Source organism: Hyposmocoma kahamanoa, unplaced genomic scaffold, assembly GCF_003589595.1.
Source record: "Hyposmocoma kahamanoa isolate Upper Pololo Valley unplaced genomic scaffold, ASM358959v1 64, whole genome shotgun sequence".
Lineage (NCBI taxonomy): Eukaryota > Metazoa > Arthropoda > Insecta > Lepidoptera > Cosmopterigidae > Hyposmocoma > Hyposmocoma kahamanoa.
In genome coordinates, this window is record NW_020653852.1 from 18,780,204 (window position 1) to 18,794,009 (window position 13,806).

General features: G+C 36.2%; 3 protein-coding genes across 5 annotated transcripts; 2 read left to right on the top strand and 1 right to left on the bottom strand.

Annotated features, from left to right (window-relative positions):
- The first annotated feature begins 2,825 nt into the window (after positions 1–2,825).
- Positions 2,826–4,348, top strand: LOC113230800. The gene is made up of 3 exons (XM_026464889.1): positions 2,826–2,995; positions 3,530–3,639; positions 4,169–4,348. The coding sequence occupies exons 1-3, from the start codon at positions 2,933–2,935 to the stop codon at positions 4,320–4,322; spliced, it is 327 nt and encodes a 108-aa protein (XP_026320674.1). The 5' UTR covers positions 2,826–2,932; the 3' UTR covers positions 4,323–4,348.
- A 2,303-nt stretch (positions 4,349–6,651) lies between these two features.
- Positions 6,652–8,130, top strand: LOC113230900. The gene is made up of 3 exons (XM_026465009.1): positions 6,652–6,815; positions 6,892–7,001; positions 7,320–8,130. The coding sequence occupies exons 1-3, from the start codon at positions 6,759–6,761 to the stop codon at positions 7,471–7,473; spliced, it is 321 nt and encodes a 106-aa protein (XP_026320794.1). The 5' UTR covers positions 6,652–6,758; the 3' UTR covers positions 7,474–8,130.
- Positions 8,131–8,227: 97 nt separating this feature from the next.
- On the bottom strand, positions 8,228–12,436 carry LOC113230898 (calcium and integrin-binding protein 1-like). 3 transcript variants are annotated; one of them, XM_026465006.1, is made up of 5 exons: positions 12,345–12,436; positions 10,929–11,031; positions 9,491–9,638; positions 8,708–8,832; positions 8,228–8,368 (listed from the first exon to the last, which is right to left on the bottom strand). In XM_026465006.1, the coding sequence occupies exons 1-5, from the start codon at positions 12,434–12,436 to the stop codon at positions 8,258–8,260; spliced, it is 579 nt and encodes a 192-aa protein (XP_026320791.1). In that variant the 3' UTR covers positions 8,228–8,257. The 3 variants fall into 3 exon arrangements, with proteins under 3 accessions (XP_026320791.1, XP_026320792.1, XP_026320793.1); XM_026465007.1 differs by lacking the exon at positions 12,345–12,436 and adding an exon at positions 11,151–11,277; XM_026465008.1 differs by lacking the exon at positions 8,228–8,368 and adding an exon at positions 8,585–8,623.
- Between the last annotated feature and the right edge of the window lie 1,370 nt (positions 12,437–13,806).

Below are 13,806 nucleotides of genomic sequence, written 5' to 3' on the forward strand. Positions count from 1 at the left end.
GTTAATTATTAATTGAGGTTCTCGCAACTAACAATTGATCAATCGTTAATCGCGTATGTCTACAATTAACAATTAATCAATTTTCAATCTTTTCAATGTTTTTGATTAACAGTTAAAACAGACAATTATGATAAATTTATATGGGGGTGGGTTAGACGGTCAGTTAGGGGGTCGGTTAAGGGGTCGGTTAGGGGGTCAGTTAGGGGGTCGGTTAGGTGGTCGGTTGACTGTCAACCCTGACCATGAGACCTGTAAAAGACCCGAAACGTCGGTTTGTTTGAAGAAACAAATATACACGATTTAAATCCGGAAAAATAGTTATGTGTAACAATTGCGAAAACCTAAGAACTCGAGCTTTATTTATTTTTATTTAATTATTTATTGTAAAGAAAAACACAAATCACATTTCGTAAAACGGAAAACACAAACAAATGGTACTGCTTATTTCTATAAGAAATTTCTTCCTGCAGACCAAAATATAGGACACAATAATTACGATAACAGGATTACGTGCACAATAAAATAAAATTAAATTTTGTAATAAAATAATAATAAAAAAAGAACAGCAAATATATTAAATTACTACAGGCTGTATAAATACTTAGGTAAATACATAATAGGGGTTAAAGTATGAAATTGCCGATTTGTACTGAAAATCTAAATTGTTTATTTTTTAAATTTTTAACAAATTTATTTAATCAAAATAGTTGCCATTATTATCTACTTATACATTGCTGCCATCTAATGGGAAGGTTATTAATGCCTTTGCGATAGAACTCCGACGATCTAGACTGCACAAACTGTGTGAAAGCATTTTGTACTGCCTCCTGGGAAGAAAACTTCTTGTCACGTAGATAATTGTCCAAATCACGAAAAAAATGGTAGTCCGTTGGAGCAAGGTCTGGTGAATACGGAGGATGACGAATGGTTTCTAACTGCAGTTTCTGAAGGGTCAAAATGGTTTCTCGTGCTGTGTGAGGTCTCGCGTTGTCGTGGAGCAATAATGGTGAAGATCGATTCATGAGTCGGGGCTGTTTTACTGCTAGTTTTGTCAACATGGTTCGGAGTTCGGCACAATAGACATCTGCCGTTATTGCTTGACCAGATCGGAGAAAACTATAGTGAATAACACCATGCTGAGACCACAAAACAGTTACCATTACCTTTTTATTGGTAAGTTTTGCTTTAGGACACTGTTGTGGCATTTGACCTGGGGTCAGCCATTGCATTTTTCTTTTCCGGTTATCATAAAGAATCCACTTTTCATCACATGTTACAATTCGATCCAATATTCCTTCATTTCTGTACCGGTTCAACAAGGCAACACAAATTTCAAGACGCGTTTCTTTCTGCAGATCAGTCAAATCATGAGGCACCCATTTTTCGTATTTTTTTATTTTATTGATTTGACGCAAGTGAGTCAATATTGTGGGTAAGGTAACGTTAAACCATGCCGCTAATTCCTGGGTAGTTTGACTAGGATCGGCTTCCACTATCTCTCTTAATTCATCGTTATTCACCTGTGTGGGCGGTCTTCCTCGTGGCTCGTTCTTTAAGTCGAAATTTCCATCACGAAAGCGTTTAAACCAAAATCGCACGGTGCGTTCATTAGTAGACCCCTCTCCAAACGCAGCATTGATATTGCGGGCTGTTTCTGCCGCGTTAGTTCCGCGTCGGAACTCGTATTCAAAAATCACTCGAATTTTCGCAGTATCCATCTTTCTTGTCTAAATTGAATAACAAAAACAATTGAAAGCCGATATTCAAATGTTTCAAATTAAAAAAAAAAATCACAGAAACCATTTGAAAAAAGTTTCATTCGAAAACCTCAAACCATGAAGATTCTATGAAAATTCAAAGAACCTATTGCAATAAAACGGCAATTTCATACTTTAACCCCTAATATTATAATATCTATAAAATGGATGGAACAGAGGATAAATAGTGCTCCTTGACTCTGTCGTGTACAGTAATGGGAAGTGCGTTCCAAAGTCTGACCGCATGAACAGTAAAGGAGTGAGAATAAAAACCAAAATTGAATGATGGAAAAGATAATTGGAACCTAACGAGAGAGCGACAAGGCTTATTCTGGGGCCTGAGAAAGCTGAAACGCTCTCGCAGATACCTGGGATGCAAAGGATTATGTAGAATGTTGTAAAGAAGAGAGACGATATGCAAATTCCTGCGGAGACGAATAGGAAGGCACTTGAGCTGATTGCGATAGTGTGAGATTCGATCATATTTACGAAGGCCAAAGATGAACCTTACACATAGATTTTGCAACCGTTCAAGCTTATTTAGCAGTTCTTCAGTAGCATCTAAATAGCAGGAATCTGCCTAGTCTAAGAACGGGAATATAAGAGTTGAGCTAAACAGGTCTTGGTTTTTAAAGGCATAAAGTTTTGGAGGCACTTAAACTTCTGTGGCTATCGACATGAAATTTGATATATTTGTATTACAACCTGATTGTTTGCTTCTAACATAGATGCAAGTGGCATTTTCAAATTCTAAAACAATTTATTTCTAAAAATTCTTCTGGTATACAGTTTCTGACTTCTTCTAAATACAAAAATACAATATATAAGATCATTGCAAAAATATGAAAAAAGTACCCGCCATTCCCCGTTAAACAGCACATTTATCTCGACAAAAATCGAAATATCTTCAAATTATGTTAGCAACCTCTTTGCGTATTCCACTCGCACCCGGCTTAGAGATATGCTCTAGGTTGCCCGGTGTTATTTTAAAGTTTGAATACGGTTGGAATAGTTATTTTGTGATTGATTGGTGACACATTGACTTAATATTTAATGTAGGTACCTACTCTGTGCTCGATATTGAGGACTTAAAATCAATATTAGATAATATTTTGCAAGAGGATTTGAAAATTATGTCCTACTTAAACTTAGGACGTGTAAATAAATAATCTAAGATGGTGAAATACATTTCATTTTTAGATCCTTTGCGACAAGAAGAAATAAATATGTTTTACGACGTAAGCATTTCTTTTGTAACAATGTATTAAGGTACTATAATTACAAAACGTCGGGATTTTTCCTAATTTGTAAATAAATTAGCCAAAGCTATTGTCTTTAATTTTCTGTAATATTTATAAACCATGCACTCCGCGCCGCCAGGGTTGACGATTTTTTCCACGCGCTCATCACCGACGAATTTGGTCGGCGGGCATTGACTTTTATAAGTCAATGTCGGCGGGCGTAAATTCGGCGTAAATTAGTTTTGTCTCATGAATTATCACATTTATTATGAATAATTTATAATACAATTAAAGGGAGTTACGTTCCTGTAGTAAAATCATATTCATGTATGAATGTACATAGTATCTTTATTATTTTTATGTGATTTTTTTGCCGACATTCTAAGTTGATTATTTTAGTAACAGAAAGTACAAGGTTTTCACGCCGAACATGTCGCCTTCGACGATTTTACGATCCATGCACAATGCACGTGTCTAGAATTTTATTTACTACATAATTTGATACGCTTCCTTCAAAATTTTGCGTTACAGGCTGCTCAAATGCAAAGAGATTTCTATAGAGGATATCCAAAAGCTTATCATCCTTTAACTTACTTCCTTGATTCTGACTACCTTTACCAGTGCCCACCAGAGATGACTTAGTAAGTTATTTATTACTTAAATATCAGCTTATTATCTTTGATAGTATAATGGACTAGCCCATACACACAATACGTCATTATCTTTTTTATTATGTCTTTTGAATTCGAAAAACTATTCACTTTAATAGCAGTAGAGCTTTTTGTGAAAGACGTCTTCCAGAGAAGTACTGCCACTTAACCTATTTCTGCCGCAAAGCATTAATAATGCTCTCATTGTTGCGTTCCGGTTTTAAAGGGTATGGGAGGGATGCTAGTGAAACAGGCACATTGGACTTTTCAACTTATGTCCAGGATGATGGCGCAGTGGATTGCCACTGCGATCTGATGGGCATTGGCCCATTAGATCTTTGAGCATTTAAAGCTCTGAATCGCACTTCAACGGACATGAACAGACGTGTAGTTTACCATCAGGCGCACGACTTGTTCGTCATTTAGTGCCATAAAAATTAGCTTGTATTCCTGTGTGGGCTTAAGTACACCCATCAAAAATAAATCCGAATTACGTAAACTAAATTGGTCCTTTTTTCAGTGCGTATCTGAACTACCCAGCATTCCACGTGAAATACAAGCAACCAGTTAGCTTGCCTCCGACGACAGCACGTACCTCTGGCTTTCCTCCATTACCAGAACGCACTGTGGCTGGCCGCTTTAATAAGGCTGCTTGCATGGCTTACAAGAGATAACCTTATTGATTCAAAATTTTCTTTCAAGAATTATTGTAATTATTTTTTTTTTTTGTTGTAAAATACAGAATATTAATTTCTTGGAAATTATGTAGTTTGATTAATTTTGTAGGCTATAAAGTAACGTGCAAACAAGTAAAAATAGTAAGTAGTAAAAATATTTATTTTATCATTTAAAAAAAATAATATAATCTTAGAATATAATATATCATGTAGGTAGTAGGTACTCACTGTATCATACGTAATCTTGTTCGATTAAAGTACATAATGCGCACTATAAGTTTCCGGAACTGGCCACTTACATAAACAATATTTAAAAAGTAATTACAACATTTGAAAATGGAACTCTTTGGCTGTAGAATACAGTTTGTTTCATATTTAACACGTGAACATTTTCGTAGTATGATTTTCTGTGACTTTAAGTATAATTTAACAACTCAGCAGACCTTCGCTCGGCTTCAAACTGCTTTTGGCGATGAAGGACCATGTAAGACGACTATTTATAGCTGGTTTGCAGAATTCAAACACGGTTGTGTGAATCTCAGTCCCGAATTTCGTGATTTTTTTTAATATGTAATAGACACACGCTTGGCCACAATCTCACCTGATGTTAAGCGACGATGTGACCGACGTTGGGACGTTTTTGCCTAAAAAATGCCTATTCACTCTAGCCTTGAACATGGCCCAAATTGTATTTTTCAGGAAATACAGATAGTAGAGCATTCCATTCCTTTGCCATACATATCAGAAAGGAGGAAGCAAAGCGCTTAGTGCGATATCGTGATGGTCGCCAGTCCTGCTGTGAACAACAAAAACATCGTTGCTGTGCGCCGTATGATCAAAACAGACAGGCATGTGACATACCATGATGAGATTCGGGCATCTTTATCAATACTACACAAACATTTGGGTGTGTAAAAGCTGTGCTCTCGGTGGATCCCACAAAATTTGACTAAGGCTCAAAAAACGGATCACGTCACTTGGCGCAATGTCATGCTTACCAGATTCAACGAAGGGGCGTCAAATTTGGTGTGGGACATAGTAACAGGTGACGAAACATGGATTTACAGTTACGATCCCAAAACAAAGCAGTAATCGAGCGTATGGGTCTTTCGAGATGAGCCGAAACCAACTAAAGTGGCGCGCGTGCAAAGTGTGTCTAAGCGGATGACTGCTTATTTTTTTAATAAAACTGGACACGTGGTTACTGTTGCTTTGGAGAATCGCTGTACCGTGAATAGTGATTGGTACACGACATCGAGTATATAACCAGAAATAAAGACAAAATAAGGGCTATATATTCCTGGTAATACATTAGCGATACAGCTCTTATAAATATCAACTCCCGTTTGCACTGAAATATAGACGGGCCAACTACTGATCTGTGTGTACGTATATTCCAGAAAATATTCTGTATTTATTGTAATAAAGATAATATATATCTAACAATGCCATGCTGTTCTATTCGGTGGTGTGGGGAAAACAGCAAAACATCTAATTACAAAACAAACGGAATCACATTTCAGCGGTAATTAAATATTAAATATGTAATTTTGCAATTTTCGTCCATTATAGCAAAGTTAACTGGTCGTTTTGAAGTGAAACAATTGACGACACCCATTGACGACACACGTCAATTGTTTCGAACTCGGGCTAGCAAATCGGAGCGCAGTTGTCACAGTAATGATATGGCGGAATAGTTTTCAAATAACAACATTTCATCCCTATTTCTTGTTATATACTCGATGATACACGACCATTTGTTTGCCGGAAGTTATTGACAAACTTCGTAAAAATAACCGTAAACGCCGTTCTATCCACACATATTCGGGCCGTGCCCGGGACGTGGACGGCCGTGCTCCGCCAGGGGCTCAAAAAAATATCGTTGCGTATATTTTGTATGAACTCGTCCACACTAGACATGACCGTGTCCGGGCCGGCGCGCGGCGCCGGGGCGGGCCCGCTGTTCATATAAACTAGCACGCCTCGTCCACGTCCCGGGCACGTCCCTGATGTGTGTGGATACTCCTTTATAGTGCACCCCACATTGATGTAAGTCAATGGCGCCCCACGTGATTTTAAATAACATTGATATTTTAGTCAACGAATAAAAAAAGGAAAGGCGACTGGTAACAAAAATAAATAATTTCTTTGCATTATATTAATATGTCAACACGTCAACGGTGTCCAGAGCTACAAAATAAACACAAAGTAATCATAGATAGATTCAAATAGATTGAACCACAGACAAGTAGAAACTCGAAACCCGAAATCTCTGCTCCAAATTAAATTTTCCCTTTACGACTTGTCTATGACTACAATGATGGCGGTGAAATCCAAATAACAGGCGCCAATTAATATAGCATCAAAATTTTTGTAAATATCAAATTTCCTTGTAGTAAAAGTTAAAAAAGTACAATATCTATCCATAGAAAAATGTCAGTACTCTTCATTGAATATGCAAGGCAATATGAAATCGATACATTTTACGAAGTTCGTAGGTTTGTTTTAAACATTAATACTAGATCTGTCGTCTAAATTGTAATTAACCTTTACTCGTGTGTTGCAGGCGTGTCAACGCCACAGGGATTACTATAGAGGATATCCTAAAGCTTATCATCCATTAACCTATTTCTTAGATTCGGATTATGTATATCAATGCCCAGCAGAAATGAATGCGTAAGTACTTTTAATATATCTACTTTTACAGTTTTAATTAATTACCTATAATAAGTTGCTTATATCTTGACTACCTCAGTGGCCCAAGGTTTGCACTTTGAGGTAGTCCCGGGTTCGATTCCCGGTGGGACCAATTTAGGAAATCTGCTATTCTAAATTGGTTCTGGTCTGGATGTTCTGGGTAATCTCGGTGAAATTCCGATGCTCTGGTACTCATAGCAACAGGGAATTACCTAGTTTGAGATAAGGCGTGTTTGTCTGGCACATTGTTATTACTTTCTGTACATCTACCACTTCATACTTTCCTCATCTCTACAGCGTCTATCTCAGCTTCCCGATGTACCACGTGAAGTACAAGCAACCAGTGGGTCTTCCTGGTGTAACGGGCAGGACTAGTGGATTCCCACAGCTGCCTGACCGTACCCTTGGAGGCAGATTTAACAAGGCCGCTTGTAAGGTCTTCGTTAGATAAAAAGCTTATCTGAACCTAGACAAGAACGGGAGAAATCAGCAATAAGTACCGCAAAAGCTGTGTGGACTCTTTCTAGAATACTGATCAATAAGGAATGCTCTCAACGAGTGTTGACCTCTAAAGGACAAGATAAATAGACAACAAGAAGTCATTTTCAAGAACTGAATTTAACCAAAGAATATAGCACATTTTAGCCCGTCTTTGAGAACAAAGAATCGTAAAAACCAAACGAGCTGTTGGACATCGTTACAACGCTTTCATCAATGTCTAAAAAAATCATAGCCAAACAACTCGTACAATCCGAAAACTTATTTCATGATTGCTTTTTTAAATTTTGACAAGTAGTCAAGTCGTCTGGGTTCCACCTTTAAGAACACTAAAACAGAGATAAATATTAATTGGTATGAATCGGAACCCAAGAACTCGATATCAATTGGTTGCCAAATATGCAAATTCTGTGGACAAACCAACGTTAGACCAGCTCGCTCCAAACTTTCGTAAGTCTATGAAGATAACATATATAACATGACGTATTTGTTTCTTTCTTCTTTGTGCTGTGTTTCAACTTAAATTTCATAATGTGTGGTAAATCCACATGTCGCCAATAAAAGGCAAAATTTTTTAGGAACAATTACGATATAATAGATAAAACGCGCCCGAATCACTTAAAGCTTTATACAGAAACAACACAATAAAACTGCTACCAAACACTTTTTATAAAATTCTTTCATTTTTTCCTTGCCAAAGTTAAAAAAACTACAAGTTAAACTCAAGGGTGTTATACCTAAAGTCTAAAGTAAAACGATGAGACAAACTCCGGTATTCTGGACATCATAATCTTGAATTCAATTAATCCGATACTCCCAGTACTGTCAAGCTTGAGCTCTTCTAAAATCTGAAAGTAATTCTAAATATACATCTTTACAGATAAAGAAACTGACTGCAGCATCTTAAATGGCAGATTTAGTCTGATCGCCATTGGAAAAAATCTTTCTTTAAGTTTATCAAAAGGCTGAAAAAGCACATACGCAAGAGTTTGCAATTAGTTAACAGCATTGTGAATTAGTACATACTATATTAGCACTTTCTCTATCAAGAGCAGTATTTTCCGTTGGCAGATTGATGGTTAGATTGGTTAGACTTGAAATTACTGGAAATGCAATTAGTAATTACAATAACTTTGCAATGTTAACGGTACTGTGAGTTTTATGTGTGAGTTTTGTGTGGTACGTACAATATTGGCAATTTTCTTCTTCAATTCATTGTCGAGATATCTGTTATAGCAGTTCGGGTCACACGTTATCCGGTCTATAATTTCAGTGATGTCCCTCTCCGAGATTTGATTGTCTTCATCTAAATCTGAGTACATACGAGTGTTATTACTTTAGTAGCAATAGATAGGAGCTCCCTCTATTTAGTAGTAGTAGAGCTTCTTGTGAAAAGGTTAGGACTGGACTCCAATTCACAAGACCGGACTCATAAAGACACACTCCACTGCTCGATGTATTACAAGCCTATCGAGTTCTCGAATAGATCGAGATCGAATTCGACATTTGTAGTGCACGAGTCTATGTTTATGTAGCAAGTTGAGCTCAACTCTGATGCGCGGTGTTGTGGGGTGGTGCGTTAAATTGTAGCATAATTACTGTAGTATAATTACCTAACTATTAATATCTTCTTATTTAAAATCACGGCTTTGGGCTTTTGTTTTTTATTTCATATTTGGCAATAATATCTAGTTGTTCCGTAAAATTGAGTCTTGCTAACTAGTAACTAGTAACTCTGTAGAGTAGAAGTCGCTTCGCGACGATTTTTCGTACTCGTGTTTTGTTCAAAACTTGAGTTGGGTTTACGACTTGAGTTAATTTTTTTTTTTTTTTTTACGTGCGCCATTGACCCGTTGACTCGACTCGGACTCGTGAGTATTTTAGTCCACCGAGCTAAATTGAGTCGAGTTTATAAATGTAGACTTCCGGGCTCTAGTTTTTTAGAACACTAATTACATTCAACAACTTACCATATAACTTGAAAGCCCACTCCGCTTTGGCTTCCAGAGAACAATCGGGGCTCATGGCCGAGGCTAGGTCCAATATATCTTCAAATGAGAAGTGTCCATCTTTCTTTGATGAGAAAACTTTGAAGAAGCGGTCTTGGAAAGGATTATTCTGAAAATGTACATGTCATAAATTAATACATAATATAGATAATTACAATACACTATAGACAAGACAGAAGTCGTGTGGTTTCCAGTCACGAAAGTAAGCAATATTCATGACTAATAACTACTATACAAATTAAAGCACCGTCACTAACATCATCATCGTTAATCTATCATACGTGGCACTCCTGTGTACGAGGCTTAAAGAAAGGATTAGACTGGTTATATATATATATTTTTATATCTACAGTAGATATACCTACCAGTTAACCAAGGTAAACAACTCTTTCATGGGGAACTGTATACGTTTTTACAATAAGATTCCGGAGCATATATTAAGTTTATCATTTCCTAAGTTTAAAAACTACATTAAAAATATTTTGATCGAAAAATCATATTACAAAATTGAAGACTACGTGTTAGATAAAGATGTATGGAAAGACGACATGGCTCCTGAATCCACACAAATTTGATTCAAAATGTATTCCATAGCATTTAAGTTTATTTGAAAAGAGCAATCCCTAGAGTTTCTTGCTCGTTCTTCTCAGGGAGGTCAGCGTAGTGAACGAGCAGTACCTTAAATGTGACGTTTTCAAGTGTAAATTTATTTTACCTATGGAATAAATCATCTTTGACTTTGACTTTGACTTTGTTACTTACTAGAGCCGCAACATTTATGAGAAATGACCTTTTTTTAGGTCACCCATTTCTAATTAGTAGGAATCTAGTTTTGAGTTTACTCCTCAAGTTATAAATAGAACACGAAACCTAAATATTCAAACACAAAACCTAAATATATCTAACACAAGATTTTATAAATTTAGAAACCCGTAGTTTTCACCTTCCTAATAATAGTGTTTCGGGCCGCACATAAATGTTTGAGTAATATGGCTAGACGAACAAGTTGTGGAACTGGTGCTGGATTGGGTCACGTTTCTTGACAAGCAGCGATTTGAAAGCGAGAATAAACGCGATTAAACAATTTAATAGGTATTTTCACCAGTGGCATAGCGTTAATTTCTGCCCCCTCTATTTTCACGATTAAAAAAGTACTTAGTTCGTTCAGGCAGACTCGACTCGAAAGTGTTTTTAAGTTTAAGTTCGGCTGCCTTCGTCACATTTGTGTTGTTCAGGATACCTATCTAATAATTAAGACTAAGTTAGCTGCGCTCCCCTATGGCTAAGCATATTTACGGCAAACCTATTCAATTTTCGTCTACATCTTCACTTTCGGTCAGATGAGATTGTGGACAAACGCATATCAACTTTAAATAAAAAAAATATTAAAAGTACTTGCCCTCAAAACATCAAATTTTTGTAATATTTCTTCTTTACTAAATCTGTGATTGTAGTTCGCCTTTAGTTTCTCGGGAGAGATGGAGTAGAATTTCTTCATTAAACTGAAAAAAATGCATTCGTATAATCGCATCTATTATTATTTTTGTCTGTATCGATAGGTACCTACTTCATTTCGTATACACGATTCTTTTTTTTCTACGAATCTTTGGAGTATTCTTACCATAAAGGTGGAACACGAGCCTATATCTAGTCCCCCGGTGATGGAAAGGGAAAGTCGGAATTACATCGTACAATTCTTTCACACACTCTCCGTGATATATCCTGTAGAACACCGATAAGCAGTTAACTTTACTAAGCTTTGCCTCTACTAAGTCCAAGTCACAAATAAGCCTGTTGAAAGTCTTGTCAACTGAATCCAACCAATGTTTCAACCTATCAAGTCGGTACATACATCGTCATATTATTGAGTAAATCGTCCTCAAGTAAATTGTTAGGTAGCCGATTAGGTTTACCAGCAAATTGAAATTGCAAACACTTTGTATCTAATTATAATTTGTCATCATGTTCGGAGACATTATCAAACAAAATGAAGAGAGCGCATTCCTTACAAGAATTTTACGAAGTGCCAACGCCTGCCCTTTCTATTATAGCAATAGAGCACTAAAAATGTTTGCTTTTTTTAATTTAATCAGGCACTTCGTAAAATTTTCAATTACTTATATTTTTTTAACTAATGTAGATAAGAAGCGTATAGCTTTAATTCGTGAAAGTAGCAAATACCTATTTGTAATTATTATTATTATTAAACAATTATTTGTAATACATACTTATTCTGATGTCAGAATGGCTGGTCAATTAATTTTTTAAATTTCTCAGAATACATCAAAGGTAGCAATTATTTAGAAAATATAGCAAATAGGTAGCAATTCTTGAATATACACTCAGTGCCAGATGCCACAGGCTACCAGCCATCCAGACGGTCACGATATGGAGATAATTCGAAATAAACTATTATTATTAAATCGAAAAGATCTGAGGGGCACTGCCACCTGTCGCCCTGAGACATAAGTAGCCAAGTCCCATGTGCCTGTAATTTCAACAGCACCCTTATACCCTTCAAAACCGGAACGCAAACGCAGTATTGCTCACATTACTGTTTGGCAACAGAAATACGTAAGGTGGCAGTATCTACCTCCCTGGACGAACTCCTTCACAAGAAGCTCTACTGGTACTAAAAATAAACCTATTTTTAATGCAGAGTTTAGAAGGCATTTATCTAGTAAGTACTAACTATATTTCTTCCAATCAGAGATCGCTATTCGCAATGTGATGAAATAAAGATCTCTCATAAAAGGAAATTGGAAAGCGCAAAATTACTAATTTTTCCGTAGGTACTGGCTAAACCGTAACTTACTGTAAAACTTCTCCTTTTGTCAGATAAGTCAGTGTGGAATAATCTTCCAAAATATCTTCAGTCAAGCCAGGATACGATTGTGAACACCCCATGTTACTCGTTTTATCTACACAAAAACTTAAACACACTTAGGTTATAGGTTTATACACAGAATACTTAACCACACAGAGTATCTACATGTTTATAAAACCTTATATATCGAAAAGCAATTTGTAACAACTCTACAATTAAATGCAACAGCGCAAAAATGTTTTAAAATCCCTTTTAAACAAAAACCACTTGAATAAATATTGTAATACCGTAATGGACGGTGTTCTGCATATGTGTTAAGCTACAAAATGACAGTTACGAAATAATGAGCGTTGTAGATTTTTGGCAATTTTTTTTTATATATATATAATATATAAAAATGTGCTAAGCAAAATTTGACACATCAACAAAATTACTACTTGATATGTCAAGTGTGGTAAAAACATTTTTGCAAAATACGGAAAAGTACATATAAATTATCGCCTAATCCTTGTAAACACCGAGAAATCACATTTTCATTGTGAACATGTATTAAATCTAGTAGCAGCAGTTTCATTTTTGTCAGTCAATGTGTTGTGATAAATAATCAATCACATTCTTTTACCAGCAGGTACTTAAATCTTTAATTCGAATGAATAGATGCTGAATTCAGACTCTAGAATTTTATTAAGCAATTCCTATAATTCATTTCACTTAAAAACGTTACCAATAATTTTGACTTCAGTAAAACATAATCGTTATCTTATACAAATTACTACCATATACCATTTATGTGAGCGTACATACATTCAACCACGCCTGTCATACTTTCTATTAGGCAGAAGTCACAAACCTCCATTTGCAACGCAACAAAACCAATTTCTCCTCCTTGAATCGCATGAGTCTCTTCATAGATGCCTTATTATTCTCGGTACTTTTAGCCTAAACTTTTTAGACATCCCCAATCTGATCAAGACATGTGTATACAGGTCTACCTCTTGCCACGTTTAAATGTACTATCATCCATCCTTTCTACATGACCACATCGCCTTTCACTACACGACGCTCTCTTACTACTATGTTCGACATTCTGTCTTTAAGATTATGGGCGCCTTCGATTAGACGCTTATAGAGGTACTGCAGTGGCGCATCTGTGGTACGGCTACTAATTGGGATACAATATCTAGGTTGAAAAATTGGCTCGCGCGTGTCATGACAATAGCGCGGCTGTTACGCTTCTAAATATTGTATGAAAATTAGTAGTTACACAGCTGCAGCACCACAATGGCGCCACTATAGGGCTTCTATAAGCGTCTAATTTGAAGACACCACACGTACAACTCAAAGCTCTCATACGTGGGGCGCACTATAAATTTCCGGAATGAGTAAGAAAAAAATACTGAAAATGATCAAAAATTAATTTATTGTTTCTCAAAATATTCTCCGTTAGCGT

Bases quoted from the DNA above. Each gene is read 5' to 3' on its own strand.
- LOC113230800 (XM_026464889.1), top strand. From the start codon at position 2,933: ATGGTGAAATACATTTCATTTTTAGATCCTTTGCGACAAGAAGAAATA. The intron at 2,996-3,529 runs GTAAGCATTTCT...TTTGCGTTACAG, and splicing joins AAATAAATATGTTTTACGAC to GCTGCTCAAATGCAAAGAGA. The intron at 3,640-4,168 runs GTAAGTTATTTA...TCCTTTTTTCAG, and splicing joins TGCCCACCAGAGATGACTTA to TGCGTATCTGAACTACCCAG.
- LOC113230900 (XM_026465009.1), top strand. From the start codon at position 6,759: ATGTCAGTACTCTTCATTGAATATGCAAGGCAATATGAAATCGATACA. The intron at 6,816-6,891 runs GTTCGTAGGTTT...CGTGTGTTGCAG, and splicing joins AAATCGATACATTTTACGAA to GCGTGTCAACGCCACAGGGA. The intron at 7,002-7,319 runs GTAAGTACTTTT...TCATCTCTACAG, and splicing joins TGCCCAGCAGAAATGAATGC to CGTCTATCTCAGCTTCCCGA.
- LOC113230898 (XM_026465006.1), bottom strand. From the start codon at position 12,436: ATGGGGTGTTCACAATCGTATCCTGGCTTGACTGAAGATATTTTGGAA. The intron at 9,639-10,928 runs GCAAGTACTTTT...GTACATTTTCAG, and splicing joins AAAAATTTGATGTTTTGAGG to AATAATCCTTTCCAAGACCG. The intron at 8,833-9,490 runs GTAAGTTGTTGA...GTATGTACTCAG, and splicing joins GTGGGCTTTCAAGTTATATG to ATTTAGATGAAGACAATCAA.